This window comes from Marmota marmota, unplaced genomic scaffold, assembly GCF_001458135.2.
Source record: "Marmota marmota marmota unplaced genomic scaffold, marMar, whole genome shotgun sequence".
Lineage (NCBI taxonomy): Eukaryota > Metazoa > Chordata > Mammalia > Rodentia > Sciuridae > Marmota > Marmota marmota.
In genome coordinates, this window is record NW_025999977.1 from 36,212,890 (window position 1) to 36,236,975 (window position 24,086).

Consider the following 24,086-nt stretch of genomic DNA (forward strand, 5'->3'; position numbering starts at 1 on the left):
CCCCTCCCATCTTCCCTCTCTACCTCATCTGCTGTTGTTGAATTCTCTCCCTTGTTCCCCCCCCTTTCCCCTCACAACCTCTTATATGTAATTTTGTGTAACATTGAGGGTCTCCTACCATTTCCATACGATTTCCCTTCTCTCTGCCTTTCTCTCCCCCCACTCGTCTCTGTTTAATGTTAATCTTTTCCTCATGCTCTTCCTGCCTGTTCTGTTCTTAGTTGCTCTCCTTATATCAAAGAAGACATTTGGCATTTGTTTTTTAAGGATTGGCTAGCTTCGCTTAGCATATTCTGCTCTAATGCCATCCATTTCCCTGCAAATTCTATGATTTTGTCATTTTTTAGTGCTGCGTAATACTCCATTGTGTATAAATGCCACTTTTTTTTATCCATTCATCTATTGAAGGGCATCTAGGTTGTTTCCACAGTCTAGCTATTGTGAATTGTGCCGCTATGATCATCGATGTGGCAGTATCTCTATAGTGAGCTCTTTTAAGATCCTCAGGGAATAGTCCGAGAAGGGCAATAGCTGGGTCAAATGGTGGTTCCATTCCCAGCTTTCCCAGGAATCTCCATACTGCTTTCCAAATTGGCCACACCAATTTGCAGTCCCACCAGCAATGTACAAGAGTACCCTTTTCCCCACATCCTCGCCAGCACTTGTTGTTGTTTGACTTCACAATGGCTGCCAATCTTACTGGAGTGAGATGGTATCTTAGGGTGGTTTTGATTTGCATTTCTCTGACTGCTAGAGATGGTGAGCATTTTTTCATGTACTTGTTGATTGATTGTATGTCCTCCTCTGAGAAGTGTCTGTTCAGGTCCTTGGCCCATTTGTTGATTGGGTTATTTGTTATCTTATTGTTTAATTTTTTGAGTTCTTTGTGTATTCTGGATATTAGGGCTCTATCTGAAGTGTGAGGGGTAAAAATTTGTTCCCAGGATGTAGGCTCTCTATTTACCTCTCTTATTGTTTCTCTTGCTGAGAAAAAACTTTTCAGTTTAAGTAAGTCCCATTTGTTTATTCTTGTTATTAACTCTTGGGCTATTTCTAGATTTGTATTTTCTGAAAATTTCATATAAATTGAATCATACAAAATGTCTTTTGTAACTGTCCTTTTTCTTGTAGTGCACTTTTTTTAAAAAATTGTTTTTAGTTGTTGATAGACCTTTATATATTTTTTTAATAATTTTTTTTAGTTAGGTGGACACAATATCTTTATTTTATTTATTCTCTTTATGTGGTGCTGAGGATCGCACCCAGTGCCTCATATATGCTAGGCAAGCGCTCTACCAATGAACTATAACTCCAGCCCCATAGTGTACTGTTTTCGGGGTTCATTTATGTTGTTGCATGTATCAGTAGTCCATTCCTTTTTATTGCCAAATAATTATTCCATTAAATGAATGTAGCACAATTTATTTATTCATGTATCAGTTAGTGGATGGTTAAATCATTTCCACTTTTTGCTGTTATGAGTAATGTTACAAACATTCTTGTACTCTTTATGTCAGTATGTTTTCATTTCTCTTGAATAGTTACTTAGGAATAGAGTTACTAGGTCATATAAAGTGTCTGCAACATTTTGTTTCTAGGAACAGTACATGATGGTTCTAGTTTTTCCACATCCTGGACAATAGCTGTTACTGTGTTTTTGATTAAAATCATTCTGATAGCTATGTAGTGCAATCTCATTGTGATGTTACTGTTAACTTTGTTATCTCTCTAATGACTAATGATGTTGAGCAAATTTTCATGTGCTTATTAGTCATTTGTTTATTTTTTTTTTCATTTGTGTATTTTATGTGAAAAATCTATTCATTCGTTTTCCCCAATTTTAATTTACATAATTTATTATCTTACTGAGTTGTAAGAGAATTTATATATTCTCTGTACAAGTTCTTTATTAGAAACAAAAAAGTTCTCTCCTTGTATGATTTATTTTCTTAATGAGGAACAAAAGTTTTTAATTTTGATGAATTCAGTTGTCTTTTTTATGTATGGTTTCTGTTTTTGGTATCATGTTTGGAAATCTTTGTCCAATCTAAGGTCACAAAGATTTTGTCCTTTTCTTCTTGAATAAGAGATGGCAACATATAGCCCGTGGAATGAACCCATCTGACTCAAAGCTAGTTTTCATAAATAAGGTGTTATTGGAACATAACCACACCCATGGATATACATACTGTCTGTGCCTGCTTTCCCTCTAGTAACTGTTGTGTAGTTGCTGTGGAGATCATATGGCCCAGAAAACTTAAAATACTAACTTGATGGTTCCTTGAAAAAGATGTTTGCTGACTGGTGTTCTAGAAGAGTTTTAGCTCTTAACATTTCTAGGATCCAGCTTGAATTAATTTTTGTATATGATGTGAGGCAAAAGTGTGTGTATATATTTGCGTGTGTTGATTTTTTTTTTTTTTTGCATATGGACACACACAGCTGTTCCAGTATTATTTGTTGAAAAGATTTATATGTAATGAGTCATTTTCTTCTTGTTGCCTTCAAGATTTCTTTCTTTAGTTTGTAATGAATGGTTTATTTAATAGGTGAGGATTTCTCTGTGTTCGTTCTATTTTGGATTTCTTGTACATTATTGTTTCTATGATATTTGAAAAGTTTTATTTCATAAATTTTACTCTCCCCATTCTGGGACATCATTCCATGTATGCTGGTATATTTGGTGTTGTCTACATGTCTGTAGTGTCTTTTAGTGTTTTTTTCCACTGTTCTTCTAATTGGATAATTTATCTTTGATGTCAATATTTACTCTTATTCTAATATGAAATCTGCTCTTCTGACTGTCTAGTAAATATTTCATTTCAGTTATTGTACTTTTCAATTCTTAAAATTTCTACTTTTTAAAATAGTTTGCATTTCTTATATAGCCCCTATTTTTATGTCATGTCAATATGTATTTACTTCTTTAAGCGTCGTTTCCTATAATTCTTTAAATATATTATGATAAATTTTTGAGGTCTTTATTAAATCCAAGATATGGTCTTAGATATAACTTGCTAGTGACACTCCCTCACCTCCCATGACATGGTTTATGTTTTTTTCTTGTGGCTTATATTTTTTTCTTTGAATTGGACATTATATAGCATATTATACACATTCTGGATTCTGATTTTATTCACTTCCCCTCCTTCAAGTTGTGATTATTTAGAAACTTGTGTGAAATTCAACTGTAGAATTTGTCTCCCACTATGCACTATTATTGATGTGTCTTCCAAGCTCTTTGAAATTGCATATTTTCATTTTTTGGTTTGACTTTCTGGGGCTTGTACCTGTGATTACATGGTTTAGTATTAGGAAATGACTGATTGTAGTTTGTGCCTACGTCTTTGAGCCATTAAGTCTCTCTTTGCTGGTGGATTGTGTGTGCTTAGGAAGCACACTCAGTGTTCAGTCCACTTTGATGTTTGCCTCTTTCTCTTTCTATTGGGTTTTCTTGTATCTCTCTGTGTGGTCATACAAAATTTATTTCCTCTCTATCTCCCTTCCTTCCATCTGTGGTTGTACCCAGGGCCTCATATGTGCTGGGCAAATGTCCTACCACTGAGCCATGCCCAACCCTCATGCAGAGTAGCCAGGTTGTGTTACATGTTTGATCTCTTACATTTCCAGTTTCCCCTCTACATACACTGAGCCTTCTAATTAGATGACATTTTGTAGTGAGCTTGGAACCTATTAGGTGTACCCTGGGCATATGTGCAAACTTGTGGTCAATAGGATTGTGTGAAAGGCATAGGCCCTTTTCTTAAGGATCTGACCGTTTTCGGAATCTCACTGTTAAATTTTTTTAGCTAGTTCTCAGATTTGCAGCTTGCTGTAATGGTATAGCAACTGTAGGCAAAGAGAGATGCATGTTTTTCTGTTTTCCACTTGGTATGAGTTTCCACTCTGTGCTCCAAATCAAAGTCATCCCCATGTGCCAATGAAGCTGCCAGTTTTCATGGTCGACTTCACTTTAATGGAATTTTCATGTCCATGGAGCTGGGTTAGGACATGGAGGCAGCTTCTGGTAAGATGCCAGATCTGACTGTACTTACTGAGACGTTTTATTATTTGTCACGAATGAACTTCTCTTGTGTTTTTTTTTCCCCTTTGGTTGATAATAAGAGCACAAAAATTGTTGGTTTTGATGGTTTAATGCAGTTTTATAGTTGTTTTTTGGGGCAGATTTTGTACTTCACTGGGAAGTTTTTGCAACTTCAGAATTTGGATTTTGAAACCCGGGAATAGTACATTTGAAAGATACATGCTCTTAGTTCTCTAATTTGTGCTTAGTCTGGAGGATAGTGAACAAGCAACTTTTAAAAAAGGAGAGATGACAAAAAGGGTTGAATAGATGAGACTTGATTGAAGTCAGAAGTTTCTCTGGAGGATAAGACTTTTTCTTCTGTATAAATAGATCTGCAAGCTCAAACTGAGGTTAAATGAAGGGCTTGGTAGCTTTTGTGGAAAGTAGATGTCTTGCTTCTTCAAAGAAACAACTCTTGTTCTTCAAAGTCAACTACAGCTGACAAAGCACCTTTATTATACTGTTCTTCACTTAATACAATTTTGTGAAGGTTTTGTATTTATTATTTTGCATATAAGCAAATAAATTTTCAGATTGGGGACTTAGCCATACTCTTAATATTTGTGTGTAGTAGGGATTGTACTTAAGCCCATTTCTTCTGGCTTCTCCTTGTTCCTTTTTTTTTTTTTTTTCTTGCTTTGGGATTAGGTATTGAACCCAGGGCACTCTACCACTGAATTGCTATATCCTCAGTCCTTTTTATTATTTTGAGACATGGTCTAAGTTGCCCAGGCTGGCCTTGAACTTGTGATCCTCCTTCCTCAGCTTCCCAAGTAGCTGGGATTATAGATATGCACCATCTTACCCTATTTCTTTGTTCTTTATATAACTGATTTCCTACCATGTCATAATTTCTTGCAGACTCTTTAATGAAATTAGTCAATTTATTTATGTAGGTAGTTCCTGAGGTTAGAATAATTTCTGACAGTCTTACTGAATTTTTATTAGAAGCTGAAATTCTTTTCTTTGAATTGATAATCACCTTTCAGTAAATGAAGAGCCCCTATTTGTTCCAAATAGTAATTTAGTAAACTATTAAAGAGTTAGAGAATGAGAAATCCCGTGGCAGCTTCCTCTGCCAGCTTCCTTTTTTTTTCTTACTCCATAGATGCAGATTGTGCCCAAGAAGCCCCTGCATTGCAGAGGGACTGGAGATCTGTATGATCTGTTTATTTCGCAATTGACAAGGGTAAGGGGGCCTCTATGGGGGAGGTGTGTGGGTGCCCTGAATTTAGCTTTATGTAGTTAGCCAACATTTATTTTGGGATTACTAAAATTTAGAGTTTGGGAAAAAAAATCTTTTATAAGTTTCGTTTGTCCTGTAGCAGTTATGTGTCAGATTTTCATATTAAAAAGCATGATGGTATTTTTTAAAAGTCCTGTTTTGAACAAGTCAGATAAACATGATTTATGCTTCTGAAATTCTAAATCTAAAATAATTTAGCATATTAATAATATTGGATATGTGTAAGTAAAATTTCATTACAATAAAAATTTTTAAAGGCTTTAGATAAACAGCACGTTGATAGTTACTCTTTATTAATTTGCTTTGTTCCTTTTCCGTAAATCTGTCAATTTGTAGAGTAAAAAAGGGACTTGTGGATGTTCATAAACATTGTGGGTGGGTGTGATGTCTTTTTCTTGATGCTAGAAATTAATACTACCTTGAATTCTTTGTTTACCCTGATGCCAATGAAATTTGAGATGTATCTTCAGGCTGGCTTGTATATGATCATTAGGATAAGTGTAAAAGTGCAGTTGGTGGATCTTATGGGTGCCAAGATTAAGTTTTGTAGGTCTCATGTGGCAGGTTTATAGAACAAGTACCAGGAATGGGTATATAATAAGATGGTATTAAAACAGGTAAGAATTGAATGCTCTTTTAAAAACACAGAAGGATTAGGCAGGTGATTGTAGTCTTAGAGGGTAGTTGAGAAGACTTGAATTGGTGATCGACTGATGGGTTTATTTTTGTTTTTCAGGATATTATTATGCCTGAGAGTAAAATAGCCTTGCTTACCTATGTTTGTACATTTCTGTGACTTTAAATAGATACGTCTAGTATTCTGTGCTTTTCATATTTTTAAAATTGTCCTCTTTCAGCTTTTAATTTTTAGATTTTAATAAATTAACAATTATGTATTTTATTACTGCTGTTAATAAATATTCCAGTTTCTAGTATCAACAATTTGGAAAACTATTTTTATTCTTAAACATCTTAAATGACTTTTTTTTTCCTTCTTCTTCTTCTTCTGTTTTCTTTAAGCCATAAGGATGAGTTTACCATTATTCCTGTACTGGTTGGAGCTCTGAGTGAGTCAAAAGAACAGGAATTCGGAAAACTCTTCAGTAAATATCTAGCGGATCCTAGTAATCTCTTTGTGGTTTCTTCTGATTTCTGCCATTGGGGTAAGTTCTAGATTTTAACATGTCATGGTAGATACTATGTACTTGTGGTTAAAGGTGCCTTTTTATTCAAAGCTCTGATTATCAGTTCTTTTATCACTCTCCTTGGAAAGTTTTACTTTTAGCAGCAGTGTTTAAAAATGAATAAAAAATTTTTTTGGTCATTTAAAAAGAATCAGATGATAATAGTGGATTATGGACACATTTCCAAAGGCGACTGGTATAATTGGATTCACACTGTGAGGGCATCCTTTTTCTAGATACTTATGTTAGTAGGAGTTAAGACCTCTTAATTCCATTTCCATGTAGGTATTGAGATTTCTCTCAAGTTAGTTTTGGTTTATGAAACAAATGTTCTTTAGAATGTGGATGAGCTATGCCAGTCTTTTCCAGATTTGCTTTTTGTAATTAGTCTCTCTTTCTTTTTTTCTTTCGGTGCTTATTTTTTGCCCACAATTGCCATCAGTTTAGAGCTACCCTTCAAAGATTGTAACACGTTGGCTATTAGCACTGTGGTCTTCATTGCTAATGCTTTATAAGGGTAAGGATTCTTAAGTGATTTTTGTGATTATTGTGAATTAAAAGAGTAAGGATACTTAACAGTGAATAGATCATAAAGAAAGTGAGCATTTATGGATGCCTCTTGTAGCAAACTTTGTTTTTACATTCTTTGGATGCACTTTGCTCTCAATTATCCATTGCTATCCCACAATATTTCTAAGCTCCTTTCCTCTTAGGTCATCTCTTTAAATCATTTATTTAATGCCTTAAGGATGCCAACATCTGTTCATTCATCAGTGACTATTTTGATTCTAAGAAAATGTAAAATATAAAACTACAATTTTTAATGTAGAGTGAGTGATAGAGCAACAAAAACACATCCTCAATGAGATATAGGAAACCCTTGCTTTTTATGTGTCTTACACTTTGATTACCAGAATTGATTCAACATTTATCTGGCTTGGTTAGGTGTTTTCTTGCAAACTTCTCTGAATGACCTTCTGAAAAGTTGAGATCTCAGTTGAAGAGAACTGTCTTTCTTGATGGTATAGTTGAGTTATTTGCTAAAGGCAGTAATTCTCAACTAGGGATGGTTTTCCTCTTAGTAGGTGCTTAAAAATGCCTAGAGACATTTTGATCAACATTAGTAGGTTGGGATGTGACTTAATTTAAGGGATCGTGATGTTACTAATATCAAATGAGTAGGGTTCAGGAAAGCTGCTAAATAAACATTTTACAATGCATAGTACAGGCTCTCCCAACCCCTGTCCCCAGTCAAAGAACTGTTTGGCTCAGAATGTCAACAGTACTGAGGTTGGGAAACCTAGATTCAGGGTTTGTAGGTAGCTGTACTTCCTTGGTAAAAGCCCATAGTAACTCTCAGGGCTCTTTAATAACTAATTCTATTGGCTACTTATGCTGTCTTTGGCAGAATCATATTACTTATATTTGAGGATCCAGGTAGATGCTTAAAAAGGAATTTCTTTCTTGGGAATTCAGATATTTAATAGTCATTGATCTTAAAAACCAAGGAGTATCATTACTGAGAAAATGGGTTACTTTTCTTAGTATTGTGAATATTTTTTTTTTTCGTGTGTGTGGTGCTAGGGATTGAACCCAGGGTCTTGTGCCTGCAAGGCAAGCACTCTACCATCTGAGATATATCCCCAGCCCCAGTATTGTGAATTTTTGCTGATAACAAGGCATACTCATATGTTTCAGAAATTAAACTTGTTGAAGCAAGGGCCCTTTCCCTCATCATTTTGAAGGCTCTTATGAATGAATGAGTCACTTGATTTAAATAATGTGCTCCCCGGAGACTGTTCTTCAGAATCTAGGCTCTTTCTCCAAGTTGGAAACATGTACAACAACATAAATCCATGGAAATATTAGTAGACACTTTAATATTGCTATTTTCTTAGGAATAATCATTTTTATCTCATTAATGAAGATTTCTAAAGCCTCCCTCCTAAATAAAATCCTGCTCCACTACTCTTTTTAACTATAGTTGTTGAGAAGGAAATGTAAATTTTTACATTCTAACTAGATTCTCAGGAATTAATTATTTAGGCAATTTCTCTTCTGACTTCTTGAATTTTAATATTTAAATTGTAAGATGGAATTTCCAGGTGATAATTACAAAAAGAAAAATGAAAGAAAATCTCACAATTGTGAAGCTTGATAGTTATGAGAATTATCCAGAGACTAAAACATTAATACTTACATTAGGTGGTTAAGTAATGGAGCTTTTCCAAGTGTCCAGTTTTAAGTGATGCCATCACTAACAATGTTCATTACACATTTACATTATACTTATGAAAAACACTGTGCTAATTCTTCCTGGATGGGTGCTTTGGGTCAGTGAGAGATGTGAGACATGCTAATAATCTGATATTATCAGTGAACTTTCATTCCTTGATACTATAGTCATTCTTTTAAAGTAAGATACATTTTCTGAATAGCATGCCTCTTGAAGTTGTATGAATCATTGGCTAGCTATGGGCTAATTGTTTTTACTGAGGAATTCGGTTTCATGTTTCTCAAATTTATGTTCTAGTGGTATTGGGCATCTTTCCTAAATTAATAAGTATGTTATACTACCATCTCAAAAATTTAGTTTCTTATGAAGGTAATGCTTGCTGGCTTTTCTTAATTTTTTAAAATACACAGTACAGTTTTTACCATGTAAAAGCAATCATAAGACTGAATTATTTTTTTTTTCTTTTTAAAAATTATTTATTTGTATTAACTAGTATTGGGTATTGAACCCGGGGCCTCTTTACCACTGAAAAAGGGCACCTCAACCCTTTTAATTTTAATTTTTTTTTTTTTTGTCGTTGTTGTGGTTGTGGTTTTTTTGAGACAGGGTCTCATTAAGTTGCCCAGGCTGGCCTTGAATGTGCAATCCTCCTTCCTTTGCTTCTTGAGTCTCTGAAATTATAGATGTGACCACCATGCTCAGCTGATAAGACTAAATTTAAATAATTTCACATGAAGGATTCGTTTCCTTAAGTATGTGGAGGCCTTACAAAGTTCATTGAGCTAGGCTTTACATTCACTTCACAATTATAAATAGCGGATTTTTTTGAAGAAAAAGCAGGTAATTGATTGTAGTGCATTTGACAAATTTCACAGTGTGAATTTGTTTTTGTTGAATAATATTAAACTACTGGAAGTGACTACATTTTTCATTTGTAGTCATTGTTTCTCTTTATATTTTGTCCAGATTTTACAAAAAATAAAGTGAAAAACTCAATGATAGTTAGTAAACATACTTGTAAATTGGAAATATTTTTCCTTATTGACCTTATTTGCTAGCCAGTATTCATTGTAAAAATGGCTTCTTTTAAAAAACACATTTTACTTTATAGATGCTTACCTATCAGATCCCATTTAGGTTTTATTTAGATTTGAAAAGATAGTAGAAAGATAAAAGTAGAGAGATAGAAATATATATTTTTTTCTGTTTTTTACTTGTAGAAGGACACAATACTTTTATTTATTTATTTTTACGTGGTGCTGAGGATTGAACCCAGTGCCTCACTTATGCTAGGTAAGCACTCTACCACAGAGCCAGAACTCCAGCCCCTATAGGTTTCGTTCTTTCTTTTCTGTTCTTTTCTTTTTTTTTTTTTTTTTGAGTGAGTGAGACAAGGCAGGGGAGAGATAGGAACCTAGATTTTGTTATTTCCCTTCTTTTTATCTTCATTTGAGTCCCCTAAGATGAAACCTTGCATTTCAGTTCCTGCCTTTTATCTCATTATCAGTCTTAAACCTATGAAAATATGTTAGCACCATAGGAAGATGTTTGTCAGGTCACATTGTAATGATCCTACCTCGATTCACTGTTCCTGCTAATAGTAGGAAATGGAGTAAGTGCCAAGACATTTGCTGCCAGTGTTTTGATTTTTTTTTTTAAAAAAAATTTACTTTTCAATTGTAGGTGGAACACAATAGCTTTATTTTATTTTTATATGGTGCTGAAGATTGAACCCAGTGTCTCATGCATGCTAGGCAAGCACTCTAACTCTGAGCCCCAGCCTCAGCCTCTCGCGTTTGATTTTTAACACAGTTAAATAAGTTGTATTCAAATTCTTGGTATACTTACAAAGTTCTATGTCCTATATAAATTTTATTTTATTTGCTCAAGTTTTAGTTTTGTTCTTCTCCATATATACTATTAATATTTGTCTTTTCCTGACTTCACTGAAATTTATACTTCCAATTTTAGAATATTAATAGTTTTAATTAATGTAATTTTCACTTAACTTTTAACAAGTTTCTAAATTAAATTGCATCTATCAGAAATTGAATCTTTAAAAGGTGAAGTCATGCTTAATTTGCCTTTTTATGGTGGTTTTGCATATCAGTTCTAATACATTTAATTGGAAATGTTTATGACACATATTTTGTTAAAATATGTATAAAATTTTCTGTAGTCTCTAGAGATTATGAATTTGTCTAGATTTATATAATTTATTTTTATAAATATGTGCCACTTATTAAAAGTGGCCTTCCTCTAAGTATTTGAGATTTATGTCCTTATTCAGTTTTATTCTGTAATACATGTTAATAAGTGATTATTCATGCACACTCTTCCTCCTGTTAATCTCTTGGGCATAGGATATTACTATTTTCTAAATATGTAAATTCATTTGAATGTAATCGAATCTCTCAATTATATCTTATTCAAGCCTTCACATTTTTTTTCTTAAATATTTGTACATTCTGATTTGACAAATGTAGGTTCTTGATCTTTTGCAGGATTCAGATAATTTTACATTATTACTAAGACTTCATAATGAAAGGATAATAGCATTTAGTTTTCAGAAATGATTACCTTATTTGATCCTACTTAGATAACATTTCTTTTTTTAAATACATTTTTTTCTTTCATTATGATTTTAATTGTGAAAAGTCCCTAGTTCCAGGCTTTATTCCTTGTCTCACAGATTTTTGTGAGGTTTAACTCAAATATTTGAAAATTGCTTAACATATTAACAAAGTGATGGAGTAACTGTACAACCAAAATATCTGAAAGTTTGTTTCATTGACTTATTTTTTGGGACTTTCCAAGGTCATTGTTTGTTTGTGCAGCTCAGAGCATAGGTTGATGTTGAGGTATTTATTTTTTTTTACTTTTTGTTTCGAGGTACTTAAAACAGTAGTGTTGGTTCTTGTACCATTCATCGTTGTTTGTCCTCATTAGTTGATTGTTGTGTGTTAAACAGACATCCCTGGAGCTTACTTTCCACACTCTGTGAATCCACTCATTAAATCACCAGTCACCTTTGGAGATGGGAAAATTACTTACCTGTATTTCTTTTTCTCAGAAAGCGTGCTCTGGAATGGATTCACAAATGAGCTACCCTCCTTCCCTCAGAGTAAGGTTTCTGCTTTACAGGATTTTTTTTCCTTGGGTTATTTTTCCTCTCATCTTTTGAATTTGAAAAGAACTGAGGGAAGGCATCTGAAGAAACTACTGACATACTCACTAGGGGAGTTCCAAAGCTTGTACTGCCCCTAGGGGCAGTGTCAATGGCTCTTAAAGCTAGAAAGCTCATACTTGGAGTTGAAACAGGGGCTCAAAGAATCCATTTTCCCAGTGTACCTTCTGAAAGGATAAGTTTCAGGTAAGTAATTTTCTCTTACTATGTGATATGCTTTATTCATACTTATAAAAATACACAATTCCAGTTCTCCAGGTACAGAGGGTGTTGTATTTGTTCACAGTTTAGATTCAGAACTTTTAATGAAATTCAGAAGTAAAAAAACTTCATAGAATAAAATATATTTGCTCATGAAATATATGAAATCATAATTTATTTTAAGTAAATAATAATTTAAGGTTCATTTATGTTCAGTGTATTATGCTAGTACTGTAATTTCCTTTATTAATAAACTCTTGAAAATTTATTTTGTTAACAATAAGAAACCAAAAAAATTCTTTTAAACTCAATCACAAGCAGCGATTGACTAAAGCTATGGGGGGTGTGTGTGTGTGTGTGTGTATGTGTGTTTTCACATGTGTGCATGTGTACACTTACATAAATACATTTGTACATACATACAAGCTAAATAAAATGACAACTCTTTACTCCAAAATTAGATGCTTTCTACATATATTGGCCAGAATGCATTGTTTTTAAATTTTGGTACAATTTTTAAAAATTACTATTCGACGACATAAGCTAAGCAAAATATTTATTCAGTGTGGTAGGTATGTATAGTATGCATTTAGCTTCTTAACCAAATATTATTTCAAATATTTTTACTTAGTTTTTCAGCTATTAAATGTGAGGTGGCTACTGAAGAGTAACAAAATGTAGATAGTACACTATCAAACATTTGCTTAATTTGGTTTCCTGCATGTTTTATAATTCTCATTATATCACAGCTTGATTCGGCATTTTAAAGTATTCGGAAATGTGAACATTTCCTATACTTGTGCTTCAGAAATAGTTTTTAAGTGAAAGCTTCATAGTAAATAGTCAGTCTGAACAAGATAGCACTTTAAAATATTGTTACTCGTTTCAGGCAAGGTTGCCATTTGAAACATCAGTTCTGAACTGGGAATTAAGCAGAAAAAAATTTTTGAGTAGCAAATGGCTACTCAAATTTCTGCGTTTGTCTTTGTACCTGGGAATAGCAGTATTCAGATAAGACAATTATGTGCCAATCACAAGGCTTGTTGATAGTAGCTAAATCTAATAGCTATTACTGGAAGCAGGGAAAAAGAGAATGGGTTAGTATAAACCTAAGTAGTTCAGGCTCAAAGAATTAAGGAGTATATTACCTTGATTTCCTGCAAGGATGATATTCTTATTATAGTGACAGCCAATGAGAATTTTCTTGTCTAGGATATTCATTAGTTTTACAAAAGATGTTGGGCAGTTTTATATTAAAAAAAGAAACCATTTGAAATAGAAGTAAAAATGTAGTACATATGAATTGAATCACTAAGCTATTATGACTAAACTTTAGATTTGGCTTTGAGCAGCCTTCTGACAACTACCTGGCAAATGGTAAAAATAGGTTTGGTTTTATAATTCTCATTATCAGATAATTGTCATCAATGTGCATGGTACACATATTCTTTGAAAATAGAGCTGTAACTAAGTCTTAATTTTGAAAGAAATAGCTGAGGTATTAATATAAATTATCACCACTATCTTTAATAATTATTTTAGTTTAGATATGTAATAGATCTTATAACTATGGTAATGTGCAATAATCTTTATTGTTTTATTCAGAAAGCAGATATTATTTCCTAGCCTGTCTCTTGATTTTAGGTTATCAATTGTAATATATAATATTGTTAGATGTTATGTTGATGTAATAATTGTTCCATTGAGTTAATGGTGGATATTAGTGTATATGAAAAGTTAAAATGTAGAAATTAAGGAAATACAGTATATTTTAGAGAAGTAAATAATCATAGATGATTAGCAACTACAAATGAATGAAGTGTTAAGTTCTGTGATTAAAAAAAAGACATTGAAGAAGGTTTTATGATTTTGTAATGCCCACTATAAGAGAGTATTTTTAGGAAGATGAATAGAAAAAAAAATCATATACAGACAGTGGAACCCATCTTCTGAGATGTGAAGATACTAATTGGATATAGTAATAATGCTTTAAACATGAAGCACAAAACACAAAATGTGTACATGATTGTTATTGTAGCACTAGAAATGCATTTTGGTAAATCTTTAAAAACAAGGGAATATAAAAGGAAAGGAAGCATTGCTGAAAGTTAGATTTAGGTGTATTTGGAAAATATAGTCAGCTAAATCATCTGTAATTAGTTATGAATATTAACTTTTGATTTCATATGATTAGTAGGAAACAATTTATTTTCTGAACCTTGGTTTTCTGTTTTCTTTTTAAGCTTCTTCCATTTTACCCTCTCTGTTCTTTGGAGAACAGCTAAACATTGAATATTCTGGGCTTGTACTCTTACTGAGATTTTATGTCAGGGTAGGACTACTTATTATATTCATTCTTTTGTGTATCTTGTTCACATTGGATAGGCACTTACATCAGTTCTTTTCCAAGTTGCACAGAAATGAGTTATTTTTTAAAATTCAGGTCATAAAGGTCACAAAAGCCACAAGTATTATTGACCTATACATTTTTTTCTGTAATAGAGATCAAATATGTGCATTTGTACACCAGTATCTAAACTTCCATTGATTTGTTACGCTGAGATAGTTTTCCTAAACCAAATTTTCTTGAATCATATTCTTTGGTTCTATTATAGACTGATACAATGTTTAACAATGCTTCTAACTTTTAAGTTGTTTTGTTTCCTTAGTCGTGTATTGCTGGTGACTTTAAGGTTCCTATTTGAAATAGTTTTTAAAATCATAAAACACTGGTGATAATATCATTTCTTTATTATCTTCCCAAATATGCCTTTTATTTTTATGTATGAGGGCTCTTGGGAATGATTTTCTCAGAGGCTTAAGCTGTGCTTTGCCTTTTATGAGAACTAAAATTATTTGGTAAGCGCTTGCTTTCTTTTTAGCTTCTAATTTTTCCCTATTTTATTTTGTACATGATATTTGTTTCAAGGTCAAAGGTTCCGTTACAGTTACTATGATGAATCCCAGGGGGAGATTTATAGATCCATTGAACATCTAGATAAAATGGTAAGTCTTTCAGGTGTGGGGTTTTAATGCTCTAAGACTTTTTCTTTAATTTCAGATTAGTGATTCGAGACTTAATATGTTAAATATACAATGGAGTAACGATTATTTCCCTATCTTTAATTTAAAGTGTACAAAATGCAGTGTGTCCTCCCATGAATATTGACTGTAAGAATAATCCCTGTTCTACTAGTAGAAATTTCCTTCATTATAGTTTTATTTGATTAATGAACTTTAAATAATAATTAGATATAGATTTTAATTACTCCGGAGAAGTATCTTAGTCTTAGGGACAATGGGATACTAATGCCATTACTTAGCAGATGATGAGACTCCTGAACTCTTAATTTCTGTTTGTTTGATGGCTACCTGAAATACTCCTTTTGACTGTCTGAAATGTGTTGTCGGTTCTTAAAATTTATTAAGTAACTTAATATATTTTAAAGTTTGGTTTGGTAGTAGTTTGAACTACTGTGATTGAGTAAGCTAAAGATTTTATGAACAAAAGGCTTATCCTTTGGCAGAAACTATATAAAAACATGAAGTGTAAACCTAATTTTTTAAACGTTTGATTCAAAGTCTTTATTTTTTAAATTATCACCTTTTTCCTTTGGGAGATAATGATATAATATGACATTTAGGAATTCCAGTATATATAAAATTTAGTTAACTCTAATTTTGTCTGCTATACTAAAGTAATTTATGCAAATGTTTTATTTTAATTTGTTTTAATTTTTAAAATGCCATCATGTTTAGTTTGGAATTTCATTTGACTTTTTTCTTCATATTTTCCAGAACCTCTTAAAGTGAACTTAAACTTAATGAGATGAATAATTTTTAACATAATAAATTTGAATCGTTGGTCTATTTCTGTATAATCTTCTGTAAATCAGAATGTTGTATATCAAATTGTATTTTTATTTTTATTTTCATTTCTCATTGATCTTAAGCTTATTAAGACTTGAGCTTTATATTCTATGGCCTGTAGCCATTACATGTCTAATAGGAGAGCTATTAATAAAAGCTTAAGAAAACAAAAATTACTTTTACAAACACAAGTGATTTGTTTTCCTTTCTTCTCTTGTCCTTTGCTCTTCCTATAAATCCTTAGTTATTTCATTGTTTGGCCATTTGGATTTCTTCAAAATGGAATTTTAATTTGTTGTTTTAAATATGGAATTTTAAAACATAATTGCATTCTACCTAACCTAGGAATGCGGTAGACATTGATCCTACTGTTATTTTTTTCTAAAAATTGTATGGTAGTCATTATACCTCTTTTAATTTTTAAAAAGTCACAAATAATTTTGGTGCCCATTCATAAACAGAATATTAACTATAGAAGAATTGTCACTAATTGCTCTATGACCTTTGATAGATCATGTTAAGTTCTCTGATCCTCAGTTCCTCATTTGTAAGAAGAGACACTTGGACTAGAGATGATTATCCTAAAATCTATCAGCTCATAAGTCTGATCTTTCCAAATCAGTTTTACACATGTTTTAGTACAAGATTACTTAGTCTAGAATATCTAAAATATTCTGGTAAGGAATCTGGATCTTAATATATAGATAAATATTGCTTATAGGTTATTTTATAAAGCCAAATGTAATAAGTGCAAATTTAGTTACCTAGGACATTTTATCATGTTCAATTTTTTTCATATTTAAATTTATATTCATTGTTGCTTTAAATCTAGTTATTATCTAATAACTTTAGAGTTTTGTTTTTATTTTAATTTATTGAATTTGTGGTATTTTCAATTTAGTTGATTAACTCCTTTTTAGCTTTCTTTTCACTTACTTAAGAAAACCTTTCTGAGCCTATCATTATTTATTTTCTTCATATAGCAAGTGGTTAATGATTATCATAAAAAATGTTTAATGGTTGCCTTCTCTGTGTCTGATACAGAGTGAAGTATTAAAGATCCTTAGAAGAGAATACATGGTTCCTGACTTAATAGAACTTAGTCCAGTAATCTGAAAGACAAGAAGCTATAACAAAATCTAGAGATAAGTAAGAGATATTTAGGAGATAGTGTGGTTAGCATTGTATCAAGGAAGTGAAGGAGGGGCTGGGGATGTGGCTCAAGTGATAGTGTGCTCGCCTGGCATTCATGAGGCACTGGATTCAATCCTCAGCACCACATAAAAATAAAATACATATATTGTGTCCACCTTAAAAAATAATAATTATTATTAAGAAAAAGGAAGTGAAGGAATCTGAGATGATTTCTGGGTTCCATGTTGACACAGATGCTGTTTTTCACTTATTAAGGAAACATAAGAGGACTTGTTTAAGGAGAAATTTTAAATTTTAGACTTTTTTTTTTTGATACTATTCCTTGAAGATTTTTTTGATACTATTCTTTGAAGACCAGCAGACTGACATATTTTTTATAACTTTATTTCGTTTATTTATTTTTATGTGGTGCTGAGGATTGAACCTAGGGCTTTGCACTAGACATAGTTTTTATGTTATACTTAGAGATGCACTTTCCAGAATGGTAGCTATTAGTCACATATATTTATTGAAGAACTTGAAGTATGGATAATGTGACTTCAGATAAAACGCATATTGGATTTCAAATACTTCAAGTGAATAAAACAAAAATCACCTCAGTAATGATTTTTTAAAAACTTGATTACAGGCTGGGCATGGTGGTGCATGTCTGTAATCCCAGTGGTTCGGGAGGCAGAGGCAAGAGGATCTCAAGTTCAAAGCCAGTCTCAACAATTTAGCGAGGCCCTAAGCAACTCAGTGAGACCCTGTCTCTAATAAAATACAAAACTAGGGCTAGGGATGTGGCTCAGTGGTTGAGTGCCCCTGAGTATAATCCCTGGCACCATCCACACTCCTCCCTTTAAAAAAAAAACAAAACTTGATTACATTATGAAATTATAATGTCTCAGGTTATGTTAAAATATATTAAAATTAATTTCACTTTTTTCATCTTTTTAATGTGGCTACTAGAAAATTTTATGAAATATACGAGACCTGCATTATATTTTAATTGGATATTGCTGGTTTAGAACACAATGATAGTTCTGGACGGTGATAAACACTTAAAAATCATTGGTATATGTTCAGTAGATGAAAAAAATGGGAGTTAATGCCATTGTCCAGAGGAAATAATGCCAATGTCCAGAAGGGAGTCTATAGAGTAAGAAGTAAAGGTTAGAGGAACACTGGGGAATTATTTTGGTGAGATGATAAAGGATAGCATAGTCAAAGGAAGACCTTTAAAGATGGCAACTGAAATCACTTCAGAATTCCCAGTAATGTTAATCCCTTATTTTAGGTTTCAGATTTGACTGTCAAAATAATATCACTTATAATTCCTATTTCTGCCTGGCTGACTTTGTTTTTATTCCTTTTGTTTGTTTAGGAAGGAATACCTAAGCAACTGGGCATCCTCAGTGGTAGAGTCATGCTTTGTAGTATGCATAATGTCCTGGGTTCATTCCAAAACGTGAGGAGGAATGGCTGTGGGTCTGTGAAATATGAATTATTAGTGATATACATTAATTTTCCCTCATTAAAATTATCTTTATTTGGGGGCTGGGGTTGTAGCTCAGTGGTAGAGCACTCACCTAGCAAGTGTGGGACGCTGGGTTTGATCCTCAGCACCACATAAAAATAAAAAATAAAGGCATTGTGTCCAGCTACAACTAACACAAAATATTAAAAAATATTATCTTTATTTTGGTTAGCTAACTATATAGTAACTGATCTTAAAATGTGACTTAATTCTAAAAAGTTTGAAAGTAAATAAAAGTCTTCCTGGTGGTGGCTTTTAGCAGGTTCAGGTTCACACTAAATTTTATAGAAAAGCAAAACTTATTGCACCACACCAACAAGAATAACTCTAGCTAGGACATTTCCATCGGGATATCTTATAAACGGCTCAAACTAAACAATTTTTTCCTGGTAGTTTTCTGTTCTACTTAAAGACTTTTCCAATTCAGTTGATGGCAACTTGTAATTTCCTAACTGCTCTTCTTAGACCTGTTCTTGTCATTTTCTGTCTCAGGTAGGAATCAAAGCATTTCTTAACTAAGTTAGATTATGACACTCATCTTCCCAAATCCTCCTATCATATTTCTCTCTCTAACATTGCCCCATTTCAGTCAGGGTAAAAGCTAATGTCCTTAGAATGAGTGACCTAAAGGACCAAAATGATTAGCAGCCCCATTTTTTCTCTTACCTTTATCCTTCCTTCACTCTCCTGTGGATACCCGGGTCTCCTTACTATTGTTTTTAATATAAATTTTTAGTTGTAGATGAACGCAATACCTTTATTTTATTTTATTTTTATGTGGTGCTGAGGATCGAACCCAGTGCTTCACACTTGCTAGGGAAGTGCTTTACCACTGAGCTAGGACCCCAGCCCCACCTTACTATTTTTTTAAAGAATGCCATGTATGCATTTAGCTTAGTGACTTTTGCCCTTTTTGCTCTTGTTTCATTTACTTACCTCAAGTCTTTGCTTAACTCTTAGCCTTCATAGTAGGGTATTCTGGCTCACCATATTTAATTTTGCATTCTGTGTCATACCCTTCCAGCATTCCCTGTCTACCTATGCAATTTCACATTTTCTTGTAAGAAATTGAACAGTTTACTTATTATATTTTTGTCAGGAAGGGCTTAGAAGAGTGATAAGAACATAAAGTGCTTACTATTTTTTTAAATGAACGAAAATCTTTCTATATACATTATAGAAATCTTTCTATATACATTATACATATACAGTTAAAAAACATGAGTATCCTAACTGTGATATGAAAGTGAAATAAAGGGAAGTAATTTATGATAAATTAATATATTTTTTCAAATACACAACTATATTAGAAGACACAGTGAAGTAGTTGGATGCCATGCATTGTGTCATTAATTCAACAACAATAAATACAAATTTACACAGGTGTTATGTTTGTTACTCAAATTACTATGTGACATTGTTGGGTGACTTGATTTTCCAAAATGGTAAGTTAGTAAACTTTGTAAATAAAACAAAGTACAGTCCTTAACTTTATATGATGGTTCAATTTTGTAAAACTTTTTCTTTTGATATATAAAAATGAAATTAAGATGCAGGTAATGAAGCATGTGTTTAGCCTAAATAAACATGTCAGAGTTTTATGGATGGAGAATAATTCTTTGTGTATGGAACTGTCTTGTATCAGCATTCCTAGAATTTCACAGAATCTGATAGTATCTTTTGATTATTGGGACAACCAAAAATACGCACAATTTTTCATTATGGTCTTTAGATAAACAGTTATTTTGATACCTTACCAGCTTAAAATTTGTCCTCAGTACTTATTATGTACTTGACTTACTATTTGTTATTTTGTTTGGTACCTGCGTCCCCTATAATAGGGTATAAGCTTCATGAGAATAGGGACTTGTCCATTTTGTATCCTAGTGTCTGCCAGTGGGAGCTCAGTATATATATTTCTTGAATAAAGAGATGAATAAATGAGTGGAAGGGAAGATGAAAAATGAAACTGAAGATTCTAGAATAGCCTATTTGAAGGATTTTGAGTGGGGAAGTGAGAAAATCAGATTGTCTTTGAATAGATCATATGACTACATTATAGCAAATGGGCTGGGGGAAGTCAGAGAAGATATGTGCTGACCAATTAGGTAGTTCAGATAAGAAATAATAATAATTTAGATAACGAGTGGGATTGTGATGGTGGAAGAGAGGTATAGAAGTGGAGATATGCTGCATATTTAAGAGAAAAATGACAGAACTTGGAGATGGATTGAACTTGGTAGTTTGAAGGATGTGTTGAGGATGACTCCGAAATCTTTAGCCATGACGCTGGTTGAATGGTTCTCTTCACTTAATAAAAGCACAAGAAGAGAGGACCAAAATTTTTATGGTCAGGAAGGTCATAAATTGTATTAGGGATATGTTGTATTGTTATTTCCTTTATGAAATCCAAGTGGAAATACCAGTCAAGGAGGCATTTGGATTTTCATTTCACTGGTTATTTCTTCAATGCATTTATAGTCTGACGCACTAGTAGAGGAAGCAAATGTAGCCTCTGCTGTCAAAGAATAGAACTTTTATTCTAATTGGAGGAAACAAATATTTTAAAAAAGAAATGTGGGGCTGGGGCTGTAGCTCAATGGCAGAGTACTTGCCTTGGGTGTGGGAGGCACTTAGTTCAATCATCTGCACCACATAAAAAAACTACACAAATAAAATAAAGACATGCTGTCCACCTACAACTACCAAAAAAAAAAAAAAAAGAAAGAAAGAAAGGTAAGGAAATTATATACAGTAGGCCCCCTCCCTTGGTCACAGGTGATAATATTTAAGACCTACCCCCAGTGGCCCAGTGGTTGCCTGAAACTGGAGATAGTATCAAACTGTATATACAAAGTTTCTTTTTTCTATCTGTACATATCAGTGATAATGTTTAATTTTCATAAATTAGGAAAAGAGATTAACAACAACAATAATAAACAGGGGGTAGGGCTGGGAATGTAGCTTAGTGGTAGAGTACTTGCGTAGCATGTACAGTCTGTGGTTCATTTCTTAGCAACACAAACACACACAAGGACTATTATAACCATATACTATAATAAAAGTTATCTAAAGCTTGAATTGTTTGTTTATGGAATTATCAATTTAGTATTTTTAAGACTGCCGTTGACCACAGAAAATTGAAACTGGAAAGCAAAACTGCAGTTAAAGGGAGATTACTCTAACATGGTTGCAGGTGGTGAAGTATGCTGTACAGAAAATGTTAAGGAATTTTTGAAATAGTAAATGATTTGAGACTGCTTTAGATTGAGTGGTTGGAGAAGGCCTCCTCTGAGGAGGAACACTAACACGAGATCTGAATGATAAGAAGGAACAAATCAAATGGACATCAGAGGGAAAAGCATTAATGACAGAAGAACCTGCGTGTGCAACGTGCCCTTAAGATGGGACAGAGGTTGGTGTGTTAAAAGAAAAGAGAAAGAGCCAGTCTTGCAGGGGTATAGGGAATAAGATGACGAGTGGTACAAATAGTGGTAGAAGAAGTAGGTAAGGATCAGATAATATGGGGCTTTATAATTAAAAGTAAGAAATTTATTACACAGTAGTGAGTGCAGTGATGTAATTTATATGATATTAAAGGTCACTCTGGTTGTTTGGAGAGTAGATTCTACAGGAAGATAAGGAGTGACAATAGGTCATTGGCAACATTTTAGGAAAATAATAACTTCATCTGGGGTGGTATTTGGTAGAGATGGACCCCTGCACTCCTGCCCACTCCGAAAAAGGAAAGAAATTAGATAGAGTTGAGATCTTTTAGAAAATAGTCAACAGGGTTTTACTAATAGGTTGTATGTACTGGTTTGAAGCTCACAGAAGGAGTCAGGACTAGAGATGTAAGTTTGGGAGGTCTTAACATGCCAATGGTAACTAAAGCCAGGGCAGATGTGAGATAGCAGTTTCAACCCTGAAATCACCTGAATCAAACTGAAATTACCTTTGGAACTTTTTTGAAATGTTGTCCATAACCGCCCCTGAAAATCCCCGTTTAATAGTGTATGGCAAGCCATTTAATTCTATAGGTGAATTTGAACTGGCCTATTGTGGCTCCTGATCTGTTAAAACTATAACAAAGATTTTCTAGCTGGCACGGTGGCACACAGTGGCTTCTAGAGGCTGAGGCAGGAGGATTGTGTGTTCAAAGCTAGCCTCAGCAAAAGGGAGGTCCTAAACAACTCAGTGAGACCAAATAAAATCCAAAGTAGGGCTGGGGATGTGGCTCAGTGGTTGAGTGCCCCTATGTTTAATCCCCATACCAAAAAACAAAACAAAACAAAACACAATTTTCTATCCATCTTCTCTTCCCTTGTTTTCTATTCAGCTTTTAAATCATTTGAGTACTTTAATTAGGCAGACTGGGCAACACATAATTTTGCAAATGTAAAAATTTGTAAATCATTGAAAAGCATTCTTTTAGCACAAAGATGTTTTCCCCTAAACATTGGTTTACCTAGGGCTCTGAAGTCACTGAATATATATCTTCATCCTTTGGAATACTGAAATTGAGGTCACATTTGATAATGATCTTTGTTACTCTGTTTCATAAACATCCCTTTTAACACTTTTTTTTTTAACTCTTTGTTTTTTGTCTTTACTGACAATTTAAAGGAATGAGCTCTGTTTATATTCGGGACATACCTGATTAGCAAGATAGTTTCCTGCTGTGAAGCAGAACAAAAATGTAACATTTACCCATTGGCATTTTTCTTATAACTTCTTAGGAAATTGTTGCTGTTTCTGCTTAGCTTAGAATTTTTTTTTTTTTTTCCAACTCAAAGGTGTAAATTATATGTAGTAGAATCAGTAAGGATCTACAGCTTGTATCTTTCAGTAAAGTCTCAGGTTGACTTCTAAGTCTGCATCTGATTAACTTTAGATGTCCAAAATTAGATGTTTGGGAATTTTTATTTAAATAGTCTGGAGTATAAATTCAGAATAAATAATTTGGGTATTTGTTTCAAATTAATATGCTTGAATTTAATATTTGATTTAACATTTGTTGTGGAGTTGATTTTTGTGATTTGCTTATTGAAATATTTTAATTTATATTTAGAATTTTAAAATGTCTCAAAAGTGTGTTCTGTTCTTGTATTAGCATTCTGTTAATTCAACTTATAAGTCAATTCTGGGAGTTAGAATATATGTATCAAAATAGTGGATAGCTCTAGATATACCTTATGTGTGTTTATACAAATATCTGTGCATATTGACCATTAGGCAGACTTATATAATGTATCGTCTTTAATTGTTTTGTGTAAGTAGATGGGGAATATACTTTTGCATATTCCTTTTCCCAGAGGCTATTTTGTTATAAATAAGTAAATTCATTTGGAACTAGTATCTTAGTTCCTGTATCTAATTTTTTTCAGAGAAAATATAGTTG

At 32.9% G+C, this 24,086-nt stretch overlaps 1 protein-coding gene across 1 annotated transcript in view; it reads left to right on the plus strand.

The window, feature by feature from the left end:
- Positions 1–24,086, plus strand: part of Memo1 (mediator of cell motility 1) — a 125,194-nt gene that overhangs the window by 89,340 nt on the left and 11,768 nt on the right. The window contains 2 exon segments of the mRNA XM_048804949.1: positions 6,354–6,496; positions 15,071–15,147. Of these exon segments, the coding sequence (XP_048660906.1) occupies positions 6,354–6,496; positions 15,071–15,147 (220 nt within the window).